The sequence below is a fragment of the Astyanax mexicanus genome, chromosome 14, assembly GCF_023375975.1.
Source record: "Astyanax mexicanus isolate ESR-SI-001 chromosome 14, AstMex3_surface, whole genome shotgun sequence".
Lineage (NCBI taxonomy): Eukaryota > Metazoa > Chordata > Actinopteri > Characiformes > Acestrorhamphidae > Astyanax > Astyanax mexicanus.
The window spans coordinates 19,319,389-19,346,038 of NC_064421.1; the positions used below are offsets into that span (position 1 = coordinate 19,319,389).

At 39.4% G+C, this 26,650-nt stretch overlaps 1 protein-coding gene across 4 annotated transcripts in view; it reads right to left on the minus strand.

Moving 5' to 3' along the window:
• LOC103033325 (neuronal PAS domain-containing protein 3) overlaps positions 1–26,650 on the minus strand; it is a 281,074-nt gene that overhangs the window by 79,975 nt on the left and 174,449 nt on the right. For all 4 annotated transcript variants that reach the window (XM_049463946.1, XM_007253775.4, XM_049463948.1 and 1 more), the window contains one exon: positions 19,450–19,539. In XM_049463946.1, the coding sequence (XP_049319903.1) occupies positions 19,450–19,539 (90 nt within the window). The remainder of the gene's footprint in view (positions 1–19,449; positions 19,540–26,650) is intronic.

The window sequence follows — 26,650 nt, forward strand, 5'->3', positions numbered from 1 at the left end:
TCTGGTTTGTTCTACTGCTCGACTGTATGATAAACTATCCTCTTAAACCACCGTTATTTTTTTTTTATAGCCAGAACAACTGTCATGTTTTTTTTATGTCCTGAAAAAAATGAGTTAGTTATTATTTTATGAAGGCGTCGATTTGTGTGATGTAAAACATTTTACTCCATAGTGTGAATGGTAAAGGCTGAATAGGTAAATATATATGTAAACAAAATCACACACTTTTATAGCTTAACTTGTATATACATACATTAGAGTGTTCACATACAAAACCTTCTAAAAGGGTGTTATGCATGGTGTTATGACTTTATACCTACTGTACCATGCTTTATACACTAATCAGCTTTAACATGAAAAACACTGATCATCTAACTATAGTCGGTTCTCAGGTTGATGTGTTGGAAGCTAGAAAAATAGCAGTAGTAGGCAACAGTAAGCATAATCACAATATATACTGACACACACTGATGCAGCGATGTCATACCAGACCAACCAGAAAAGTAAATGGAGCCAGCTGTGTGACCCCCATCTCCGAGGCTTAATTTCCTTTCAGGCTCTTTCTTTGTATGGTTGTGGTGCTGAAGCATGTTCCAGCACACTGAGCATGCTCAGATCGCTCCCCTGAGAGCCAGCCAGCTGCCCACAGTCCCACCGCTCCGCTCCGCTCCAGCTGCAAGCTCAGTACAGCGACACCGGCACATCCCATCACTCTCCTTCGGCACTAACTGTGGATGTTTATGTATGGATTTTAGAGTGAACACAGGCGGGCATGAGGGAGAGGAATTTTGCAGAGGATGCTCGTCTGGAAAAAGCAGTGTGCCGCTCTGGAGGGGTTGCAAGGGTCTCATGGCACATAATGAATGAACCAATGCTCATGTCTCAATTAGCAAATAATTAATGGCTGTGTCAAAGCAAATTGCTGGGCTCTAGAGCTGCACTTGTTATTAACTTTCACCAACTGGGTATGCACTGCTGAAGTCAACAACAAACAAACTAACAAACAAAGGGGAAAAAATGATAAAATTGTCTCATCACATCTCCCTTAAGAGATTCATTGAGATGTGACATTATCCTGTTCATGGAAACACTTTTTCTATCTCTCTTAAATTTGTCTCTAATATTCTAACACTAACATGCCATACAGCTCCAGAAAAAAATAAGAGGCCACTTAAAAATGATGGGTTTCTTTGATTTTACCAAATTAAAAACCTCTGGAATATAATCAAGACGACGATGGATGATCACAAGACATTAAAGCAAGCTGAACTGCTGGATTTTTTGTACCAGGAGTGGCATAAAGTTATCCAAAAGCAGTGTGTAAGACTGGTGGAGGAGAACATGCAAAAGATGCATGAAAACTGTGATTAAAAACCAGATATGTGATTATTCCACCAAATATTGATTTCTGAACTCTTATAACTTTCTTTGCATTATTTAAGGTCTGAAAGCTCTGCATCTTTTTTGTTATTTCAGCCATTTCTCATTTTCTGCAAATAAATGCTCTAAATGACAATATTTGTATTTGGAATTTGGGAGAAATGTTGTCCATAGTTTATAGAATAAAACAACAGTATTCACTTTACTCAAACATACACATATAAATACAAAATCAGAGAAACTGATTTAGAAACTCAAGTGGTCTCTTATTTTTTTCCCAGAGAGGAACACACTGTACAGGTGTATCTGCTACTTTGGAGCATTGCTGTAAAGATCTGATTGCATGCTGAACAGTGAACACCATCCCCCAAAATTCTGCCTTCACTATAGCATGAGACACAGAAGACCATATGGCAGATGTGTTGAGGCACTCTGAAGCCACAACAATCATTGTATATAGTATGCAGTATTAAACTGTACACCTCACTGGGGTGGGGGAGAATATTTTAGGTCAGGGTGGCAGGAAAACACAGGGAGAAAATGCTAGAAGAAATAAACACAAGAAAAGCTCAGAAATTAAGATAGGTAGTGCAACCCCATTCTGATCAGCCTGGATTTACCGCCACATTTAATGTCTTCTTAATGTATATTCAGCAGCCGGCTTGAAAAAAAAAGAGGCTGTTATGGGCTGCACTTGCTTGGGGAGCTAGTTAAATGATTCAGGGGGGAAACTACGGCTTTCATTTAGGTTTGTGCCCTCCAGTCTGTTTATACTGGTCGATACACTTGTCTGAAGAATATAATGGATTAGCACATCATTCAACAAAGCAGCGGCGAGGCAGACTGGGGGCGATGGAGACAGAAAAGTAAATTACAGTTAGCAGGCAAGGTAGGCCATGCCCTGAGCAAGGAAACATCATATCAGCTCGCAACTCCTATTCTGCCGCCCAGCCAACCACAGTGGAAGAAGGGTGGAAAAAAAAAGAAAGAAACAAGCAAAGAAGAAAAGAAGAAAAAAAAAACAATTGAGGAGAAAATACAAAAAAAATGTAGTAGCAATGAAATAAAACAATTTAATCAAATAAAACAAAAGCGTCTTTCTCGAGCTGTGTCTCAGTCTTGTTGTGACTCTTTTCATCTGAGCTGTCTTCTGTCCTCCTGCGATATGAAGAGGATATGGAAATATGTGGCCAAACCCCTTCCCCAGCCAAGAAAAACACAGTAAATACGAATTCCACTCGTACTGCACGCTGACTTTACTTAAGGCACAGATAGAGCCACTAGTTTCTATTACATGGCATTTGAATTTATTCTCAATTACCCAACTGTGCAATCCGAGGACAGAGGCAATGTAAATGAGTCTTCCATCTTATCTTAGCAGCAAGGCAGCTTTTCCTGTAGGAAACAAATGAGAAACATGGCTAAGGGTCCTGGAATCTCTCTCTCTCTGTTCCATTAAGAGAGTATCGATCGGAACCCCTGTTGCTCCATGCTCTGAAATGCCATGATAATCAGAGAAGTTAATACAGCCATTCATTTTCACGGGGAGGAAAGAAGCCTGTACATACACCCAATCAGAGTTGTCTTTCTGGAGGAAATAATACCATAAGGTTGCAGGCAGGAATTAAACCCAACACTATACATTTAACTTTAGTATAACGACCTAAAGACTTTTGGATAATAGCAAGAAAAAAGGGAGTATTTTATTGTAATTTGTAGAATTGCACTGAGCAGACAGCCAGCGTAATTTGCAGCTGTGCAATAGAAGCATGCACATTTGTCACAGAGCACAGCGATAGCCATTTCATTTACTGCAATTACAGAGAGCTTATTACAATCTACAGAAAAGGGCATTTGATATAAAATTCAAATAAAGATCCACACACCGCTTTATCACTGATAGGCACCATCTCAGATACAGTTCATGGTTGATCTAATTTCACTGCATATCAAAACAGTGCATTCCGGCATATTCCTCTAAACCACTCCCAATCACAGCTCCCTCAATTGGCAAGGGACAAAAGATGGTCCGAAGGCCTCGGGCTAAATGACTTTTTAGTGACAGCATCATCAAAACAAGCCTTTTTTGTTACCCCACTCAACCAAGACATTGGAGAGCTCAGCGCCCGGCTGACTGATCCGTGGCCTTGCATGATATAAACAAATCCACCCAAATGTGTCCATAATTTATACCCTGTGGCCTTAAGGGAAGCCATGTTGCTCTGGTACATGTGGAGCAAAACTGTTGCTTGTAGAGCCTGAAAAACAATATCCTAATCTCTCCTGAGTATTCCGCTAATAGCTGTTGACAATCACCCTTCATAAAAATTTCATTAGCCATACAGGGCTCACCTGCACAAAGAGAATCAACAGAAAATACGCAATTAAACAGGAAGTAGCCCAACCTAATATGACCAATTATTACCACATTAAAATCACTAAGCATTCAAACTAAAACAAAGTAAGTACATTTAGAGGCCTGAGCACTTGTGTAGCAACTCTTGTGTTGTTTTTTCTAGGATTTTCATCTGTTTTTTTTTTAGTAAAATACAATAACTTGCAGACAAAACAGAGCCAGTTATCAATTCTGATACAGAAATAACAGAGATTTTCCTGCTAAACACACACACACACACACACACAAACACATGCACACAGTAAATATAGTCATTAACTAATTTGTTTTACAATTAATTAAACATTTAAACTGGGCTGGACATCAGCACTCAAAAGTCAAATCTGATGACCCTTGATGTGCAGTATAGAAACACGTAATTTGTTTTAAAGGTGCAACAGCCATAATTCGTACTTCTACACCACATGAAGTGACCCCAATTGACCTGTGTGTGGTGCCAGTCTCAGGTTTATTTATGATCACTCAGTTTTTTTTGCATGTATCTAAACATGCATAAAGGAGGTTTGATGGGGAGAGCTGGTTGTTTTCACTTGATTGATTGGTCAAGGGGTTAAATTGAGTTCCCAATCATACCACTGTTTCCAGTGAGCACCCACTTGCTTTGTGTCTGAATTTGGACCAGTCCGTTGAGACACCGTTGGTCTTTACGTCATAAACAATAAAACATTTTACACCTCAATCCCTTTTCTGATTTTCATAGGAAGGTACAATCTGTGCTTTAAGCCAGACTGATGGCCATGCCCTCCCCTGAGATGCTCTCCCACTGAAAACCTTGAATTTATCTGATGTCTAATGCATTTTCAAATAGATTGTCAAGGCACCCAATTCAGTATCTTTTTTATTGCATGTCAAATCTTGGTGTAGAGTAAGGAGAACTTAATCTTTCTCCCCTCTCTGATATGCAACCGCCGTATCTCACAAATGAAAACGCTGTCAACATCTGCATGTACAGAACCTGCAGGCTCCGTATCGGATGGATCTTGCATATAGTAATATGAGGCAGATACTGTCACGCCATAACTATTATTAAAGCAGAGGGATAAAAAGGCTAATAGGAGGAGTAGATAAAATTTATTTGCTGCGGGAACCACATGTAATGACTTACCCCTACTGCTGCTGCAACCGTGCACAACTGTGAGGCTCAATATGAGCCACAGATGTCGGGTAATATGCCTTAAATATTCAAGTGTATATGGAGAAAAATATATATATGTAATATCAATATATGTAATATTTTTCATAACATTACAAGAGCTCTCCATCTTCATTTGTTTCATTTGTTGTATTTTTATTATCTACCAGTGTGTTTGATATATTCTTGAATATTTTTTAGTTATCTAATGTTAATTTAGCTCTGAGCACTTTACTGTCTCTGCAATATTGTAAATAATAAGTGCAACATGTTTCCAATCAAGGAAACAATATGGAATTCTATGACGAAAATATTGACAATTAGAGAAATAATTTAATATGAATATACATTTCTATACTTTTTAATGATACGATAAACATATTTGCAATATTTAATTACATATCATGATATAAACTCTGGCCATATCGCGCAGTGCTAACTGTAATGCACAATTGCATATTCCCAATGATACAGAAGTACATTTTCATTTGGTATTAATAAAATATCTATCTAGCTAAAAAGAACACTTGCTGAACATTTATTGAAACATCGTTTTTATTAAATCTCAATAATTTCCAAAAAGCACTATGTGACGTCTCTCTTCCAACAATTCACTCCAGCACTTTTTGGATGGTTAAGAATGGCTAAAACAAAATAAAAGTCTCTCCAAAGGGTTAGGATGACATTGGCATGCAGCTGCTAAGGCTTTCCAAAATGACAGCCATTTGCACTTAAATGAGGGGATTTGTGCCCGGCCGACCCATTACCAATACGCCATATGTGAAACCATGTCTTTATCCCACATTATAGAAGAGGGAATGAGATCTCCTTAGACCACATACTCTCTTTCTCTCTCTCTCTCTCTCTCTCTCTCTCTTCCTCTCCCTCTGACAACCCTCTCCCACATCACCCACTCTTCAGACGGGATTCCCTCTTCTCCATCAGGGACATGGCAGACATGCATCATGAAGGTGTTTTGGAAAATGAAGTCAGATTTCCTTACACCGGTACGGGACAGCTGTCTGTCTGCGCGTCCATCTCAGGACTCGCCAACACCATATTAAGTGCATTAACGGCCATCTATAGCAAATTAATTCACCTCATCCCTCACACACTCATTGTTATTCCGCAAACTGTGCTTCGCTTGTTATGAGGCAAATGATGGGCTTCCTTTCCTCCATTCACGTGTTGTGTCTGATGGATGTAAAGGGATTAGAACGTGCCTCTGGCCCGGCAGCAGATACCACGCACAACATCCCTCTTTCTTAATGCAGTCCTATCAGAACGGAGCCATAAGGATGGAGGACAGATATCATACACTCGCCAAAACAGAGATGTGACTCGGAGGCGGCGTGAGGGAGTGCGCTCATCCTTCACCGGCGTCCCCGCCGCACCCCGTCTGTTTATTTTAGTCCTTTATCAGTCCGCCGTGCGCCGTACTTCTCTCTCCATCCGCTCACAACTCCACGTATTGATTCATTACTAATTATCTATCATACGGGCCAGAGTGCGCCGTGCATCATTGCAGGTGTTCCTCACGATAATGGATGGATGAAGTTATCATCCTTGTACACAAAGTGGCAGTGACATTTGCAAAATCCTCTAAGCAAATTCCCCCTCTTATCTGCTCATAGTTGTGGTACAGAGGTGCCTGCTCACACCACACTCATTAAGTCACAATAATTAAGTCTCATTTGTAAAAGCTTATGTACATAAATCCAGATAATTGTATTAGTGATATTTATGGAGAGAGAAAACTATATGTGCTTTTGGACAAATTATTACAACCTTCGCTTTTATTCCCTCCAGACTATGAGAGAAGTGCAATTATAGCTTTTCTGAAATGAGATGGAGATGAAGACCAAGAATGCTAACAACAGGTTCTATAAAGATTAAATTTTAATATGCATATGCAACATACTTGCTGCATAGGTTAATCACATTAAATTAGCATTATTCTGTGTTCAAGTACGTTACTTTCCTGTTGAATAAGACAAAAAATAGAACACGTGTCACGTGACTCTACAATACTGCCTTTTTAATTAGGATTACTGATTATATCTGTGATTATTGATTTTAAATGCACCAAAAACAAATATTTTAGGTATTTATAGCTTCCAGATATAATGTGACCATTCAATTATTTAAAGCAAATGATTAAAAATGGAAACTTGTGCCTCACCGTTTTCACACCAGCGCAATTTGCTCCGTTTAAACCGGACTCTGGTTCGTTTGTACCCCAAGTGTGGTTCGGATAAGCAGGTGTGAAAACAGTAATTGCACTCGGACTGATACCAGCTAAAGGTCCAAAATGAACTCTGAAGCTGTTCGGTGAGAATGTGATCCGGTGTCGATACGACCTAGCTATCAAATATACTCCTTTTATCTGAGCTGACATATAAGCCAGATATCACTAATTACCACAGCTATGAACAAATGCTGTCTCTGCTCCATGCTGTTTACACGCACAGTCTGTGCTGCATTCACTACTCGCAGACATGCAACTCTGTTTACTACATGTACATCTGTGTACACATCCTATTACAAACACTGTGCTTAACAGCACAGCGAACCAAACAGAGGGAGAAAGCACTCAAAGTAAACTAACTCATTAACTGATCCGGACCAGAGACACAAACTACAAGTGTAAAAACACCCTTAATCCCTTGTCCCCCTGAGTTTCTTGTGAAATTTCCATTACGTCACACAGAAAAAGACATGAAGATGAAAAGGATGTAGAAACAGCATACATGTGTGTATTTAGAAGTTTTAATCTAGCCAATAGGTGTTATGCTTTTATGATTGACATCATTATATCCTTGACTTTGTTACCAAAAACAAAGTATTATAAAAGTATTCTGACTGAATTTCTCAACAGTTACTTAAGTGTCACACAGTGTAAAGAACAACAAAGGACTTTTATTCTGACATATAATGTGCAATGTTCACAATATACTATATTTTTATTAATGTGTAGTTGTGCCTTTGACATTTTCTGGGTGGTAAACTGATGGTCCTATTTAAAAATCAATTTATATCATTATAAATACTGCACAGCAAATACAAATACAAGGATGAATTATCCTTTTAAAAGCCCTATTTTTCATTAGGACGTTCTGCTTCATTGTTCATTGTGCTCACTAAACTTTCTCTACTAACACAAACAGTACTATAAAATTAGCAGTGTTGAAGTTTCTATACCAAAGTATTAAGAAGCTTTAAATAATATGAAAGGAAATGCTCTCATTCTACACTCAAACACCATTCACTGAATTTAACAACAAACTGCTCTGTTCTCCCTGTGATGCTTTATAAAAACAAAAAAAAAAACATCAATTTAGGACACCAACAAAACCTGGTAACTGGGATGTTCCCAATTAGGTACAATTATTCAGCTTACCAGACCCTATACTGTCAAGCTACCACACAAGCTACAATCCCAGCAGGCACATACTGTTGAGTCCTCCAGCCTTTTTATATATCTGTTTCTTCCTTTCTTCCTTCCCCCAGCCTCTCCCTAATGCTCTATGATGGTCTTATTTTCCCTAGGTGAGAAATTGGAAACAGGAGGTATACATGTTGTCCAGGACTCTGTGCTCCCCTCTCAGAGAGGGTCAAGTCTCATCTATTATTCTTCATGGCAAGAGTCACAGGGCCTCATCAGGCCTTGTTATATCCTTATATGATGGGTTTCCAGCCTCTAATACATGGGAGAGATTACAAACACATTTTTCCCTTTTGCAGCATCTGGGTGGATATGTCACATTAAGGTGTCACCCTGACTTCTGTTAAAACAGGTTATTACCAACCTTATGACTTTACTGTAGAGAAAGAGAACACAAGTCATGTGTAATGAATGGAATAATAACAGTATGAGGACATGGAGCACATTTTTCTCTCATCTGATTTGTTTCAGTTTCCTACATTTCTCTGTGTAATGGAATGCTGATGCCACTGATTACTTATCAAGCTGGTGATTCATAATACGCTCACATTGTCTAAAATGACAGTTACGCTAACACTGATAATGAAGCATAATTACCCACATGTACATTATATATGAAAATAAAACAGTACTCTTCCAACAACTTACAGAGTTCATACACAGTTTAACCAATAAATTGCCACAATTTGTTTATGATTTTTCTAGGCCTTCAAGGCAAAATTTTATGACCATAAGATTTTAAAACATCAGTGCAGACATGGACAATAAAACCAAAAATCCACAAAAACTATAATCAAAATTGATTATAGTTGGTCTAAAATGAATAAGATAATATGTTGACATACAATCTTTAATAATAAAATGTGTGTCAGATCCAGAAATATCCATTGTGTAGGGCTAAATTACTGAATTAACTCTGAGCTGATGTATTTGTTAGCTCAAATTTTTTTCAAAATTTTCTTCATCGATAAACTGAAACACAAAGATTTGTAGAGCAAATTTCCATGACCTTTCCAAACTTTCTGGACATTTCTATTTTTCCCAAACTTATCCAGGCCTGGAAATTGCTATTTTCAAATTTCCATGACCGTAAAAAACCCATTTACTTGAATTTATTTAATCTAACTATGTACATCAACAAATAGTTTCATGTTCCTTAATCAAGTTAAATTATTCGTTTATGTGAATTTAATTATTTGATCCTTGGAATTAAAATGAAACACTCTACACATGAATGCATCTATTTCTTGTACATGTATATAATTGTATATATAAAATGTGTTTTAGAAACGTTTTCATTTTAAATTTAAAAATGTTCTTCAGGAAGAGGTTACAGAGCTAATATTAACATTATTACTTCAGAGAAAGTAACTGTAGATCATTAATTAAAACTGCCAAGAGAAACTAGAAATGTCTTTTGGGGTAAATACTTAAAAAAAAAACCCTTTCATTCTTACAAGTCCTTTAGAAATAGCTAACCAGTTAATTTTACCAGTTATTTTGTATTCTGTATCAGTAGCTGATTTGAGTATTGTTGTTATATTAAAAGAGTTGATGTGAGCTTATTATATTAAATTCTTTATTGTTAATTTTCATTCCTGCATAATTATGCAAAGTGACATGCCTATATAAGACACACTTCTGTACAGTACAGAAGTCCTTATTTGTAAAGATATCAGAAAGAGATGTTACTCACAGCAGTTAAAGTGATAAATAAGTGTTTACTGCACTCTGCATGTGAAATCTGCTGAAACTGAGCCGTATTCCCCATCCAGATTCCTCCAGATCTCCATTCAGATCAAAGGCTGAGTAAAAGCCCTGTGTCAGCACACCAGAGCTGTGATAGGACAGATCTGCAACCTGATATTAATAAGGGGCAGCAGACATCTGAAATGAGAGTGGCCATATCAGTGTAGAGATGAGCTGGAGGACGGGGAGGAATCTGACCACAGCGCTTATCAAAGAGTCATTTACAGATGGATGATGGTGGCCAGGATAACACATGGCTGGCCACACACTGCTGGAGACAGGTGACAGACATAAACCACTGCTGCTGAACCAAGACTAATGTATAGCCTATATATACGAATGGCTTCGATTATTATTCATTTTAGGTGAAATATATTAAGCATGCGTGTATAAAAGGTCACACTACTAATAAATTACGTTTTTTGTGTATTATTAGTGTAATTAGCTTTAGCATGGTGGTTAACTTGTTTTAAGTTCTAATCAGTTCTAAACCAGTTAAATGCTCCACGGCTATGTCTAATCCTACAACATTTGCTATGGAAATCACATTTTTGAGTGGAGCTTGGACTGCTCCATTATGGTAAAAGGACAACGGGACACATAGTTGTGCTGCACGATATATCGTTGCCTCTGTCTCTGCGTGAGTGTCAGTCTGCTGATGTCTGAGAAGCACAAGGGGGAGGGGGAGCGGGAGTAAACTTGCTTGTAAACGCAGCGGCACAGTTTTTTTCAGTTACAGCCAAAATCACGCTTTTAATCCCAGAGAAATGCTCTTATTTACCTTTTAAAAGCCATCTTTTTTCTCAAAAAAGGGGGTAATTATTGTTGTTTTGCTGTTTTCCTCAGGTTTTAAGAGATAGACTGACTGTAAACCACTGACTCTGAGCTCTCGGTCGGTCCAGATCTCTGATCTGATCAGCACACGGGTGTAGGCGGGGCTGGTGATGTCAGGGGTCCTGCACTGTTTAACATCGTGATATATATTGTCAAAAAAAAAAAAAAAACACTGCAATGTAATTTTTTTCTAATTTCATGCAGCCCTAACACATAGCATTCTTAATGATTCACACAGATGTGCAAATGCAAATACATTTACACAACTTTAGTTTAGCTTTAGCTCTTAGGAGATATCCATGAACATATTGGCACCATAGCTAATGCCAGATATGGGCTAGAAATGTATAAAAGCTGTGTGGCAGTATAACTGATTTCTGGAATGACGTTGTTGGGGATGAGGTGGTGGTAGTGACCGACAAACAGCATCCTGGACACACTAACACTTTTTTGCTGAATGCAATCAAATCCTCACAGCAGTGCTCCAAAATTTAGATAGCAAACAGAGCAACAAAAGCAGGATAAACTCTTTTTTTCTCTCCATATCCTTGATTTTAAGAAGAAACAATAAACAAGGAGGTGTGCCAATACTTTTGTCCACAGACGCAGAGTATGCTGCTGAGGGTGTGCGAGATGAAGATAAAAGAAGAATACTATTATGACTTCAACAAAAGGTATTCAGTTTAAAGGCCTAAAACAAAAAGAGACAAATGAACAGAAATCCTCTCCAAAGCTCTGTGACCTTGACAGTGTTCTGCCAACCCATCTGCTCGCGAGTTTCCCTGCTTCTCCCAGACGGCCTCCCTTTCTCCTGTTCCTCTCAGTCTGTCTTCTCCCTTTGCTCCATCAACACCGTGACCTAGGTCTGGCCTCACCCTGCTCATATCATCGAATTCATACAGATCTGAAAGGCAAAGCTGGTCCCAGATCAGAACACTTCTTGTGAGAAGGTTAATAAACATGCCCTCTGTATCTTCTCTCTGCGTTCCGCTATCACACCACACTGTCTGCAGTTAAACAATAACTACGGCAGGCTATCTACCACTCCGCGGCGCTGCCTCTTACTTACATTCATCCAATTATGAGCAGCCCTTGTTGACTTTGAGATTCTTGCAGATTCTTCTTTTTTTCATATTGTTTTTAGCTTGATATCAAGATGGAAAGGATGGAAACTCCAGCTCCCAAAAGGACGGTGCCCTCTGAAACCTTGGCGTGCACAAAAGACGGGCGTGCAGACAGGCCTGCCCTGCCGAGAACGATAAGGTCACCCGTGGGATTGGCGAGATTATCTCTGTCAAGCACTTGGACACAGCGCAGTCAAATGATGCATCATGCAGTCATTTTCAGGGGGAAAAAATCAATTTCTTCGCCAGGTCGCTATTTGCTTTTCAAAGTGCCCTTGTAGTCTTTGGCTCGAAGCATTTATCAATTTAAATGTTGTGAATTGATAATGTTTTTAAGCAACGTGTCTTGTAAAGACAGTTGACTGGAAAACGCTGGGAACCCCCTCCCCTTCCCCCCACCTCCACCCTTACCCACACGCTGCTAGAGAACCATAGCATTCAGGAGGAAGGAGTTTACTATGAACATGTCCTCAGTTAGCCTTTAGTCTAACTGAGTGTCTGTTTAGTTGTGTTCTAATATTTTATATTAATGATCAGTTGCTTTAATATTTTATTAAAGAAAACTGTGTAAGCACACAATTACAGCAATTATTAGGCTATAAATCATGTATGCAAACCCTGCAACCTAGCAGACATTTTTATTTCACCGTCATTTATAATCATTAAGATGAATGTCTGCTTCGCTGTAGCCATAATGTTGTCCTTGTGGCAGTTTTTGTAGATTTATCTGAGGGGGGAAAAAAAACTATAATTTACTTATTGATAGATAGAATAAGGCAAAGAGCCACAAGATGATGAACTTTATCACATTTAAGGGGTGAACATAATCTGATTAAAATAAAAAAGTACTAATATTCAATACCCAATACAGTGTTTAATCATTTAGATTTAGTCATAAGAATTTTCTATTGGTATGTATTTCTGTATTTGTGCAAAAAGATGATTTTTATTTGTATCAGTACATTATGTTGAGAACATACGAGCCTCAGTATTTTTGTATTGATAGTTTTTGTTATAGTGAGAATGCTGTGTCCAGAACAATGATTTAAAAACTATTTCTCCACTAAATCCTGATAGTCTGATCATAGATGTTCTTAACAGATCATCAACCTCTCAGCTAGTTCTGGTCTGCAGCTGAGGTAAAGTGGCGGGCTGCGGTACAGATGTGGGGGGACAGAAGGAATCAAAGGTGGCTCAATTAAACATGACCTCCCTTTGCCCTGCCTCTCTCCACACTGCTACAAACCTGCATGCAAATATTGACCCCCAGCCACCACAACATCATAAATAAAAGAGTACTTATTATACATTTAGTACTATTCTGCTATTCAGCCTCGAAGGGCTATTAGAATAGCAAGTAGAATAGCTCTCCAGTGCTTTGAGAGGGCTTGCCATGGAAAAAATGCACACAATAAATGCTGCTACTGTAATGGAGTCTAGACAGCACTCAGAACAGACTGTAGACTGTAGCAGCTTAATACAAAGAATATGCACAAATGCATTCATTCACTCTCAGTGTGAATACGGTTAATATGTTATATTTAATATTTTCTATGAGTCACATTATTTGGTTTAATTGAATAATGAAGAGTATCTCAGGATTGCAGGCTTGGATGCCATTTTTCTTTACTTAAGAAAATCACTTTTTTTTCTAAACTGCTGCCACATGCCTGTCATGTAGCCATGCAAAAATAATACAATTCCTCTTCATGCAAAACAGTACAATTAATAAATAAGTAAAACAAACACCAACCCCCAAAAGATTTAATTATTTGATTAGGCGGAACGATGCCTTCAAAAAAATGGCTTCCTGTCAGACAGGTAGAAGAAGAGGCTAAAGCAGAGGCAGAGCGGGGTGTAAATGAGTGAAGGAATGAGGGATGGGATAAAGCGAGGGAGCAGGGCTGATCTCCTCACAAAGATGTGATCAGACATTCAGGCGGACGGTTATGCTAATACATTCAATATTCCTGCGCTCTCTGTGGCGGGGCCGGAGCACGGGGGGGCCGGGAGGGGAGGGGATGGGCGGGGATGGGGAGGGGGGGAGGAGTGTCTGGGGAAAGGCGAGGAGCGAGGCCTCTCTGATGGCTCTCAGGTGGTGGTGCACATGCTGCTCTGTCCCGCACAGCCCAGCAGGTGTCTACATTTCCTTCCAGGCGAGCGCTGAGGGGATTTCAGTCGCGCTGGTTAGCGTAACGCTCTGTTGTGTGGCAAATGTGCTCTGCGTTTCTACACGGAAAAGCTGGCAGCCCGAATAGTAACTGGTGTAGAGGCTACAGCCTATGCATAGTGGCAACAAAGCAGTATTGGATAAAGACTTTGTTACTGTTGCTAATGTGTTTGTAAGGTTTTTAGAACTGCTCATTTTTATGGAGAGAAAAGTACACAAACTAGAACATTCATCATTTTTTATTCAGTCTTTTTAACAGTTTGTCAAAAAAAAAAAAATCTGGATTTCTTACAGGATTTATTAAAATTTCCTTAAAAAAACCCTCCAACAAGGTCTCCAAAAATAATAATAATAAATACAGAATTTTCTGCTGACAGCCTGATGCCAATACCCAGTACTGGATCAATGCCACCCTGCTGAAAAACTAGAGAATTAAAGATATTTCAACTAACCTCCAGTTGTTAAAGGCAAAAGTGGTCAGAAGCAACAACTAAAACTACTGCTGGCCACATTCCTGCTATTACAGAGCAATCAAGACAGAACAGACCCAAACCACAGAACAAATATGACCAAACCAGCAGGTGTCTGCTTTTCCTTCCAGCTCTGCTTCTCCGCGCTGAGGGTATGAGGGGCAGCCGGCTCCTTCAGAACAGAGCCGCCTTCTCTTGTGAAGGAGAGGCTCTGCTGATGCAGATAGGAGGGGTTGGCCGGAGGCGTTCCAGACCCGTCGCTATCGCCAAACACAAACAACCGAGAAAGACAAATTCCTCCACCATATGGTAGATTACACATGGCCTTCAGATGTCGCTGAGCGTACAGTTACGCTACGCTTCCAGCTACACGCAACGGGTTAAATCGAAAGCCTCCGTGGCAGATGAGAACTCAGATGCACTCTGTATTCCAGATGTATCAATTTCCTTGGATATCCAGTCCATGCGAGTGCATATGCTGTACTGGCAGGGGTGCAGGCTGAAAAATGGCCACCTTCCAAAAGCTAATATTCTTTTGGCCGGAATAATGCGATTATTATTTTCCTAGCCATCAGCATCGGCACACAATGCCATCTGTTACACAAAGCAAACATACACATCTCAATTACAAAACAGACAGTTGCCCACTCGCAAGCTGTACCTCAATATCACTGCAGGGACTCCTGTGACCCTCCAACAAGGTCTTACAAAAAAAACAGCCTCGTTCTGCCCGCGACCCTGCGCCGCTCTGATCGCTCTACAGACCACGTAACGGAGGCCCGAGTGGCATGATTATACTGCTGCCACTCAATTTGTGTCGTGGGACGGTCTATTGAATGGCACCGCTGCAATTCTGATGATTAATCTAGAAAGACGGCAACCCATCCATCACGTATTAATTATTGGAAATGAACTAATCATCCGGCTCAGAAGCCAAATATTAGCGAAGAGACCTGAATAACTAAGACGTGCGCGACTTTTGGCAGCATATGCCTATTTACATGCAGGAGTGAAATGATCACGGCTATTAGCGCAACAAAAAATGGTTAAACGGCCATCTGGTGGAGTGAATAATACGGGCAGGGATCTCAGTGTTTCACCTACTGTCAAACACGCGCCTCATTATCAGAGGAATCTGGAAGTGGAGTCACAGACAGCGGCGATAAGAGAGCAAGTACACATCCAGTGCCTTCAGCTCAACCATGCTGAGTGCATTATCAAATAGCTAAGGGCATCCGCCGAGGTTGTACGCCATCACAATAGTGTCCGTAATACAAGAGGAAAAGCTTGCTCGTGCTGTAAAAACCTGTTAGGTGCTCCGGTCTGCACACATTAATCTAACACAAGGTGGTCAATGGCCACAGAGGGAAAAGCAATTTCACATCACTCTCTCATTCAGCTTGGGGGGTGGTGCACAAGAAAGGAGGAGAGAAGCCTGTAAAAATGTTCCTCAGGGCGCACAGGCCAGAAAGAAATGTCTCTGTAGACAGATCAAAATTTAACCCAATCACAGTGCAGACCAGGAGGAACAGTTCTTACCTTAAATTACAGCTGCAAAAACCCAAAAGAAGGACTCACATTTTAGTTTTACTAGTTCGTATCATATTCTGAATAGTCGATTGGGAACCTCGACTGGACTCATTTAGGAGAGAAGCTTATTGATGCAGGTTTGTTTTCACACAGGAGAATTTCTTCTGAACTATGGATTGAAAGCACAATTCTGTGTTATTGCAAAAACAGACAGATGCTTCTTTACTTTTATATTTTTGTTTTACAATAAATGGATAGCCATTACCAATAGGATGATAGCTTTATTACTGTTATATTCATGTTGCACTAAAACACAGATTACTTGACACATTGCATATCTTCACATCTACACATATGCCACATATGAAGTGCACATAAACTGCTAATGGCAGGGCTAATGCTCACTCACTTCCTGTTTCTGAATCAATAGCATTACTTAAAGCACAGCTTTAACACACTGCAGACCACGCCTGGGCATTTTCAGGAGGATCATGGATCAGCAATCTGGATTAGTGGGTCTGGGAAAATCTCAAGTGTGAAAAATTTAAATTAATTAGATAGTGAATTACACAAAGATTGAAAGATTTATTTTAATAAACATGAAAGATTTATTTAAATAAAATGTAAATGTACTATCAATTTAACTCTCATTCATTATCGGCAGCATTTAGTTTGAACTTCTGAGTTGTTAAAATTTTACAAATCTGTAAGAAAAAATGAGTAATTTACTGTTTTTCTTTCTGTCTATACACACAAAAATAATCAAATTTATTTCTAAATAAAAATATTTAAGATTTAAATCGCACTCTCATTTATTTGAAAAAGTTACCTCACGGATTTAATTAAGCAAATAATTAAGAGCCTCCCATTTGATCATTGGATAAACTGCATGGGTGATGGTTTCAGCTGGGAACAAGGTATATAACTGATGCAGTGAGCAGCTTTTTTTGTTAAATAAGTATTGTGCAAAAACTGCCAATCAATTCTTGCTCCTGAGCTCCTCCTACAATCAAGATGTGGAACTCCTCAAGCCACCACTTTAAGAACATACTTTTCACTTTACAAGCTCAGAGATGCAGAACATCACTCTAAAGTCAAATAAGCACATGGACTGATGCAGTAGAGTAATATTACAGGATTCTACTCAAACAGAACACAGTTATCTCACAGTGTTTGGGTTTTTTTGTCCAAAATAATAGTTACGTATTGCAGTTTTTGGCATGTAAAGCACACAGTAGCAATTTTTAGCAATGTTTAAACAAAATTGGCACATAATGCTGCTTTAATATTGCTGATAACTGAGAGTCTTAATGGGGAAATACACACATATAACACACAGGTGCACACTTGTAGTTTATAACCTCTTCAGATTTCCCTCTTAGATTTCATCACGCAGCAGAACATCACACTTGGCGTCTGATCACTGAGCTGCAGGTTTGGAATCACAGCGTGGAGCTGTGAGGTTTAGCAGATATAATTGTGGCAATAGCTGGCAGCATTGTCTCTTGTCTGCTGCTGAGGACAGGAAAGGATGCTTTATATCTACTATCAAAGACCTGAGGAAGGCCCCGATTGGGAGATTAGCTTTCCTCCAGTGCCTCTGGAAGCTTCAGTCTCTGCCTGAGAATAAAGCTCGGATCTGAGTGTCTGAACACCCGGATGATTGAGCAGCAGTGCTCAAAGGTCACGCTATCGACTATAGCCCAGTGTAATGGCTCGACTATGATTCAAGTCCTGAATGTCTAATAGCGCTCATCATTAGCTCTTTGAATTCCAGAGCCAGCATAACACTGGCTAAAGACATGCATCACTTTACTTACATGTGATTTTATACCATATGTGGAATGATCTGGCTTTTATGCTCACACTGTAAGATATTATGTTCTGATGTGTTTGTGTGTTAAGTAGTGTTGTACAGTATATCATTACAGCATCATCAGTCATCGCAATGTAGGCATGCACAAAAGTCACATCGCAGGACATGCAATGTCAGAAAACACAAATTTTATTTTTTATCAATTTGTCCTAATTTTTTCGATGACATATCTACCAGAGGCAGATTTATTTCAACACAATAAAATATATATTAATATTTCTCAGAACAAAAACAGTTGTAATGGCAGTTTTCCCCAATACCATGCAGCCAATGATGAGAAAATGAATGCCTAAAAACAATCACTTTTTGCAAGAAGGTGCTTCAGTGGTGACAATGTTAAGCCAGCAGCTTCATTAACATTTTATCAAAAAAGAAAAAAAAAATACCTTCCATAAGTCAGAACCTTGTCAATTTGCGAAAGCTTAAACAACACTAATCTAATTAAGGTTGAAAATAATTAACCAAGTTGCACACTTTTTGGGTTCTGAGACAGATTAACGAGCTATAAGGTCCCAGCAATTAAGATGAAGAGACTTGGAGGATCAGCTTAGCCATGTAAGATAATAAACTCTACTCATGCTAAAGACTTAACAAGCCCTTTATCAGCAGGCCAACCTCCTGACTGCAGATAAAACCCCACAAAAGATAAGTACAACAAATTCCACCAGCTTTGGGTACAACTAATCAATTATTTGATAAAAATCATCAATCAATTAATACCAAATTAAATTAAAATTCGCCTTAGTCTGCCGCTAATAATTCATATATTTTATCTTCGATCTGGCAGACAGTAGGCCGTTTTGCTTTTAGTCATATTCTCTTTTCATTTGATCTTTTGGATTTTTTAAAGCTAATGTAAGCATTAACACCTTTACCTCACCCTACTATAAAATATATTATATTATTATTAGAATTCAGTCCTGAATCCTTGACCATAAAGAGCCAGTCACAGAGGAGTCTTTCACTGGTCACTGGGCTTATCTAATAACTGCTGGCTAACACATGGCTGTTCCTCTGATTAAGTCTCGCCAGTTCTCAAGATAGAGAACAACTAGATACAGAGAGCTGTGTGGGAGCTCAAGGTCATCACTCGCCCACTCTCTGACCTCTGCTGATCACTAGCATTATTGATAGGTTTCCCAGGTTCTGGCAATAGGAGAGGCAGATTCCTCATGAGAATCTGTGTGTGTGTGTGTGTGTGTTAAAATATGCACTACTGAAGTAAATCAAATCAAAGACTGATGAAAAAAAAGAATGGTGAGGTTTTTAAAAAGGCCTAATTTAAGGAAGGAGATTTTTTGGAGAAATTTCATGTGGACTCACCTGTGAAAGCCCCAGGTATATGGACACGGTCTCTGAGATGTACAAAAACCTCCCCTCCTTGTTTAGTGCAAATACGAATCCATCCAGGGACTGTGGAAGGTGAAAGAGAGAGAGAAAGAGAGAGAGAGAGAAAGAGGGAGAGAGAGAGAAAAAGGGAGAGAGAGAGAGAGAGAGAGAGAGAGAGGGGAAGAGAAAGGAAAAAGAAGCAGGTGAGACGATATACACACAAACAGCTCGTTTTTCAAACCAGAGGGAGAAGTGTGCCTCACAGCTTCGCCCTAAAACAGTTACAACTGCAATCACAGTGTGTAGAAAGGCCTCGGATAGGTCGTTAAAGCAAACAATTACGACATAAATCAACAGCTCCGTATCACAGATGCAACTGCTGAAGGAATCATGGAGAACGCATAAAACCGCGTCATTCCACAGAGATACATTCGTATTAATAATGCCTGCGAAACGCGACACGGCGTTGCTTTAATGCCGCCCAGATTACATGCATATAATTAGGGACTTTTCAGTACGGAAAGCCTTGTGGTATGGAGATCACTGCTGGAGACTCTGAGACAGGGCTTCCAACAGGCAACAATTAAGGCACTGAGGTCAGCCAGGTTAATTACATATTGTCCCCTACTGATTCAGATAATCTGTAGGGCCTGCTAAGCACGGGAGAGAAGGGTAAGTAACAAATGAGAAAAGGCTTTCCCACAAGAAAAAGAAGAGAAGAATGGAAAAAATATAAAAATATTTATAACAAAGCACTGTGCACAATGTCCCAGCCGATCTGATCACCTTTTTATGAAAATGAGGTTTACACAGACAGGGCAGTGAAGCGTCTCTCTCTCTCTCTCGTTTATTTCCAGCTCTAAAAAGAGCAGTGGCAGCTGGCGAGAGGAGTGCGCGGTCTCTACCCGCCGATAAAACAGCACAGCCCCGGGCTATTTACAGCACGCTGATATGCAGCTGACAACAGCAGCTCCCTCAGCGGGCCGCCCGAGCCCGCCAGCCTCCCCAAACACACACACGCGCGCGCTAGTGCCGACGCTTAGCCTTACACTTTACATTACACTGCCTTCACACCGCCGCTGACGCTTCCTATGACACTTCACAACACACAGCCCGGGATTTAGCACATTTCTGGATCCGTTTTACGTTAACTGAACAAATGCTAGCTCCGCCACTTTGTCACACTCTGTATCGCGTTATGCTAATAGCATCGCTGTGATTACATTAGGCCTAATCTCAACCGTGCTTATGCCAGCACTGATGCGCCAGACTAAACATTACACTGCGCTAAGCTTAAAGCGGGCGACAGGCTAGCACTTAAGCATATTAGCAAACCATGTGGAGTGAAATGCAGTGGAAGTCCATAAAACACACTGCTAGCATGTGAAACAGGTGGATGACTTACTAATGATGGAGGAATACGGAAGAATTAAGTTTGAGCCAATAATTCTATTCTTACACCAAAAATACTATAGCAAATTATGCAAGTCTTTATTATTAGGAATTTGATAAAAAAGTAAAATGACTAAGTATGCCACTATGATCAGGCGATCGCTGGTTCGAATCCTGTTCATGTAGCTTGCCATCAACGCTGCATCAGAAGCAGTTCCAAAAGAGGCAGTGGCTGACTTTACATGTATCAGAGGAGGCGTGTGCTAGTTTTCACCCTCCTGGTTGTTGGGGCATTGCTAGTGATAGGGAATGTCCTAATGAGTGGGTTAGGTCATTTGCGGTGTAAAATGGGGAGAAATAGAATTATATATATTTTTTTAAAAGTAGAATGAATATGAAAATGTAATTAATTACATATATGGGTAAAAGTATTAGAACAGCTTTACATTACACAGAGGTGCTTTGATGACATAAATTTGTAAATCCATGAGTAATAATATGAAGTGCACCTCTTTGCAGCTACAGTATAACTGCATGTTTGGAACTCCATGTATCAGTTGGAGTCATCAGAGCATTCAGGACTTAACATGGACTGAAAATTTGTTCCTGAGTTTCTGTGCTTTCTAAACACTTCCACTTTCTGTGCTTTCTAAACACTTCCACTTTTTAATAATACTGATCACTCACTCGTGGAATGTCTAGGATATAAGAAATTCATCAACTGATTTATTGCCTTGGAGTTATCCTATTACAGTAACATACTGAATACTGGACCCCTTCAGAACAACGCCATTCCTCCACTAATGTATGTAAAGGCATTCTGCATGGCTAGATACTTACATGCTTACGGTCAGTGTTTAGTCTCACTCACAAGATAACACCTCGCAACCTCACAACATTTTGGGCTTTCCCAAGCCATCCCATGACTTTTGGCATGTCAGTGTAGATAGTATTTACATGTGACAATGTGACTAAATTCAATAATTCAGATATGTCCCAATATTTCTCTACTCTATTCTAATATCTGCAAGATAATCAATGTATATATTACATACTATATAAAAGATGAACATCACTGGTGTCATATCATTAACTCTTTTTTTTTTATTTATTAAACTGTTTGAACATGGCAGATGCCCTTTACCCTATATGAATGATTCATTAATGTAGACCAACAGAAACACCCAAACATGATTTACTATTCATTGCTATTTATATATTAATGTACAATAAGCCATTAAACAAAACATTTTTTTCACTTTTAAATGTTTTTTGAAAAACACTACATAACATTAATATTAATATTAAAATGAATGAATGGAAACTAATAAATAAAAATAAATGTGGACACTGTAGAAAGTTATTTAGAAAGAATGTACTGTTTTCAGTTACTGGCAAACAAAAAATATTCTTTAAAATGTATAAATCTGTAACAAGGTTTTGGAAGCTAACTATAAATACTGGTCTTCTTTAATGATAATTATGCAAATGTTAAAACTGTATTTTAACTTTCATTTACATAGCACTCTACATATATACTTAAAATGAGTTTCTTTGATTTTTACCAAATTGAAAACCTCTGGAATTTAATCAAGAGGAAGATGGATGACCTGCTTCAATATTTGCACCAGGAGCGGCATAAAATTATCGAAAAGCAGTGTGTAAGACTGGTGGAGGAGAACATGCCAAGATGCATGAAAACTGTGAATAAAAACCAGGATTATTCCACCAAATATTGATTTCTGAACTCTTAAAACTTTATGAATATGAACTTGTTTTCTTTGCATTATTTGAGATCTGAAAGCTCTGCATCTTTTTTGTTATTTCAGCCATTTCTCATTTTCTGCAAATAAATGCTCTAAATTACAATATTTTTATTTAGAATTTGGGAGAAATGTTGTCTGTAGTTTATAGAATAAAACAACAATGTTCATTTTACTCAAACATTAACCTATAAATAGCAAAATCAGAGAAACTGGTCTCTGTAATTTTTTCCAGAGCTGTATACATATATTTAATCTGTGTAAGCCTTTTTTGAGGTTAGCAACATTATTCTTAGTCCTAGTTTCGCAACGGTTCAGAGTTATTCATCATTCCCACCCAGTGTACAGTGCTCTCCACTGGGAGACCCCCCTCAACCCTCCTAAGTGGAGGATTATTCTTCAGCCTCTTGACCGGGGGAAGTCTACTCAGGCACTGACATGGCTGCCCGCGTCCCCACAGACCAAACCCGTCTGTCAGAGAGGACCCCCAGCAGTCACCTCAAGCCAGGCTGCAATCATCTCCAGGCCTTTTGTCTCTCGGAGGCAGCGTGGCTGAGGGGCAGCGGAGCCGGGTCTCTGGAGGAGCCTCCGCCAGCCTCAGCATCAGCAGCCTCCCCTCATGATAAACGGCCTCTGTTTACAGGCTAACCACTGGGTAAAGTGCCCTATAAATCACCGGGCAGACAAACTTCTGGGGGAGAAATGTGTTACATTAGGATGGGCTTTTTATGTCATTTGTTTAAAACAGTCATGCCTCGTGAGCCGCCTCTCTCTCTCGCTCGCCCCAAAGGAGCTGCGAGGGAAGAGCAGAATCCTGCAGTTTTAAGAAGTGGTCCAGCCAGCTTAAAGATGGCTAGAGACTGGCTCTGAGGTTGTGTGCTTGACCTTTGGCAGTAAACAGCATGACTGCAGGCTAGATTAAGCTAGGACAGATGAGCTGGCTCTCGTGCTCCTTACAGATGGAGAATTTTACAAGAGGAAATTTTCAACAGGGAACACATGTGATGTCTGTGGACCAATGCAGCTAAATATTTCAAGTCAGGGGATGGAAGATTCCATGGATTTCAGAGGAAGGTTAAGAAGTATTTCCTATCGCTGCAATATTTAAATGTAATTGAAGCAGCAGTCCCTAAGATTTTTTACTTTTAAATTAAAAGCAGTAGTATCCCCGAGTTAGGGGACAAAATATTTTAATCAATGATCCTGGCATGAACCTTTCTGTAACTTCTAATACAGCCGTGGAAAAAAAATGAGTTTCTTTAATTTTACCAAATTGAAAACCTTAAGTGGTTAAGTTATCCAAAAGCAGTGTGTAAGACTGGTGGAGGAGAACATGCCAAGATGCATGAAAACTACGATTAAAAATTAGGGTTATTCTATCAAATATTGATTTCTGAACTGTAAAAAAAATTTATTAATATGAACTCGTTTTCTTTGCATTATTTGAGGTCTGAAAGCTCTTGGTATTTCAGCCATTTCTCATTTTCTGCAAATAAATGCTCTAAATGACAATATTTTTATTTGGAATTTGGGAGAAATGTTGTCCGTAGATTATAGAATAAAACAACAACAATGTTCATTTAACTCAAACATATACCTATAAATAGCAAAATCAGAGAAACTGTGGTCTCTTAATTTTTCTCAGAGCAGTATAGTAGGTTTGTCGGCTATAAGTGCTCTCTACATTTTGACAGTATTTCATAAATAAACAAAACAATATAGTCAAAACACAGAATTTCACACTATATTTCTTAATTTCTTAACATTTATCCCAACAGGGAGAAATAGTTAATATGTGTTTATTCGTTGGACAGGCTCAATTGTGCTGTTTTTGTAAGTCTGAGCCTCAAATTTCTGTTCTTGTAGTCCATCCACCTCACAAAAAAAAGTTTTTTGGCTGTGCATTATAAGATACTTTTCTGCCCACTGAAACCGCACAGTATTTATTTGAACTTAAATCTTTATGTCTAATTTATGTCAATCTACCAGTCCGGGCAATCTCTATTGACCTCTCCCCTCTACAAGAAGTTTTTGTCTTGTCAGAACTGGTGCTCACTAGATGTTTTTGCTTTATTGCACCATTCTGAAAAACTCCAGATACTGTTCTGCTGAAAATGCAATGTTTGAATATTCCCTGTGTTGTACTGGCCAGAGTTTAGAATCAGAAATTTAACCTAACTCACTTTAACTTCTCATAAAGCAACAAAAAGTCTGATAAAATTACAAAATGGTTTTATTATATAACTAACCTCTGTGGGTTAACGCACGCTTTGATTTAGGACTCTGATGCACAGCTGTCGCTGACACTATTACACTGTCCCTTGTTCCAGGATAAGAGATATAAAACAGAGATGCTAAAGTTGATCAATATTTTTCATCACTTTTAGTTTGAAATGACTTGAGCTAGAGATGCAAAACGAATAACAAGTAGCAGAAACGGCGCCATCTTGAGCAACAGCGCAGAAGAGGCTCGCTGTGTGAAGAGCAAACAGTGCCTCTGTCCAAAGCGGCCCATGTTTTTCCTAACAGAGGACAAATATGCTGGGGCTGAAGGACACGGGCTGACAAACATCAATCTGCTCCCTGCGCCCTGTCCAGAGCCGCCACACTGCCATATTAACACACACAGCGCTGGCCAGCAGAGAACCGCCTCAATGACTATTAACATATCATTAACTATTAGGTCAGACAAAATGGAGAGCGAGGGAGGCAGAGAGGGAGCAGGGCAGCTGGCGATGGGGGCATGCCACATGTTCAGATTCCACTAAGACCCCATCACCACCACCTCCACCTCAAACACCACCTCCTCTCCTTGTCGCTCCATCCCTGCATCCACTCCAAACCTCCTCTTTTAAAGAACAATCGCTGCAATCAACACTTCCAGCAGAGCTGCCTAAATCAGCCAGTGTGGACTCCTGCGAGTGTGTGTGTGTATGTGTGTGTGTGTGTGTGTGTGTGGGGAAGAGAGCATGCAGAGACGGTGAAGACTCCTACTGTCAGAGACGGATCTCATTATTAGCCCATCTTCCAGCCTTCTCCACACACACTTACACTTCCACACACACAGGCGTGTGCACGCAAACATGCACGGCAGAAAGAGTGAGAGATATAAAGGGTCTTTTAATTCAATGAACAAATCAAAGCGAGCAGCCGGCCCATTACTGCTCTGATCTTTTTTCTCACAGACAGACAAAATTGACAGTGTTCCACTTAGATTCATCACTTTCACACTGGTGTGAGGGCAAGAAACACACACACACAGAAAGAAAGAGACAGGGAGAGAGTATAGGAGAGGGACATATGGGCAGAGAGAATTTGTATTAGAGAGAGAGAGAGAGAGAGAGAGAGAGAGAGAGAGAGAGAGAGAGAATGATGAGGGGCGTTAAAAGAGATCTTATCAGAACCTCTCTTTTGCCATGGGAGCTGTGAAAAATATATTTTTCACTGAAGTCAATTTTGAGGCTGACAAGCCATGTAGAAATGTGCAAATATGGATGCTGAGTATTGATTTATTTATTGAAGGCACTAGCTCGGGGGATGCTCAAATCACTCATCTAACCCCACGCTGAGACCTCCCTCAAATAAGAACATCGTTATAACGCTTATTTCACTGGAAAAGGCTTACGCTTAGCGCAGGAGCAGGCAGCTCAGCTCCTGCTCAACATGACGTATTTATTGCTCTATTTTATAGGTGGAGTGACACACTGCAGGCGTCCATTAAAAAAAAAAAAGCCACCATGCTCTTCACACTGCAACCACTTACTCTAAACAGCCTAAAACTCTAAAACAACCATTTCACACCTCAGCCTGACATATTCATTTACTGCTAAATACACTAACAATTTACACCCAATGCCGAAACAAAAATATACAGCTCTGGAAAAAAAGATATTTATTTTTGTTTTACAATTTATGGTTATATGTTTAAGTACAATAAACATTACTGTTTTATTCTACAAACTACTGACAACATTTCTCTTTTAAATTCCAAATAAAAAATGATACCTCTTCAATGTAATCAAGAGGAAGACAGACGGTCA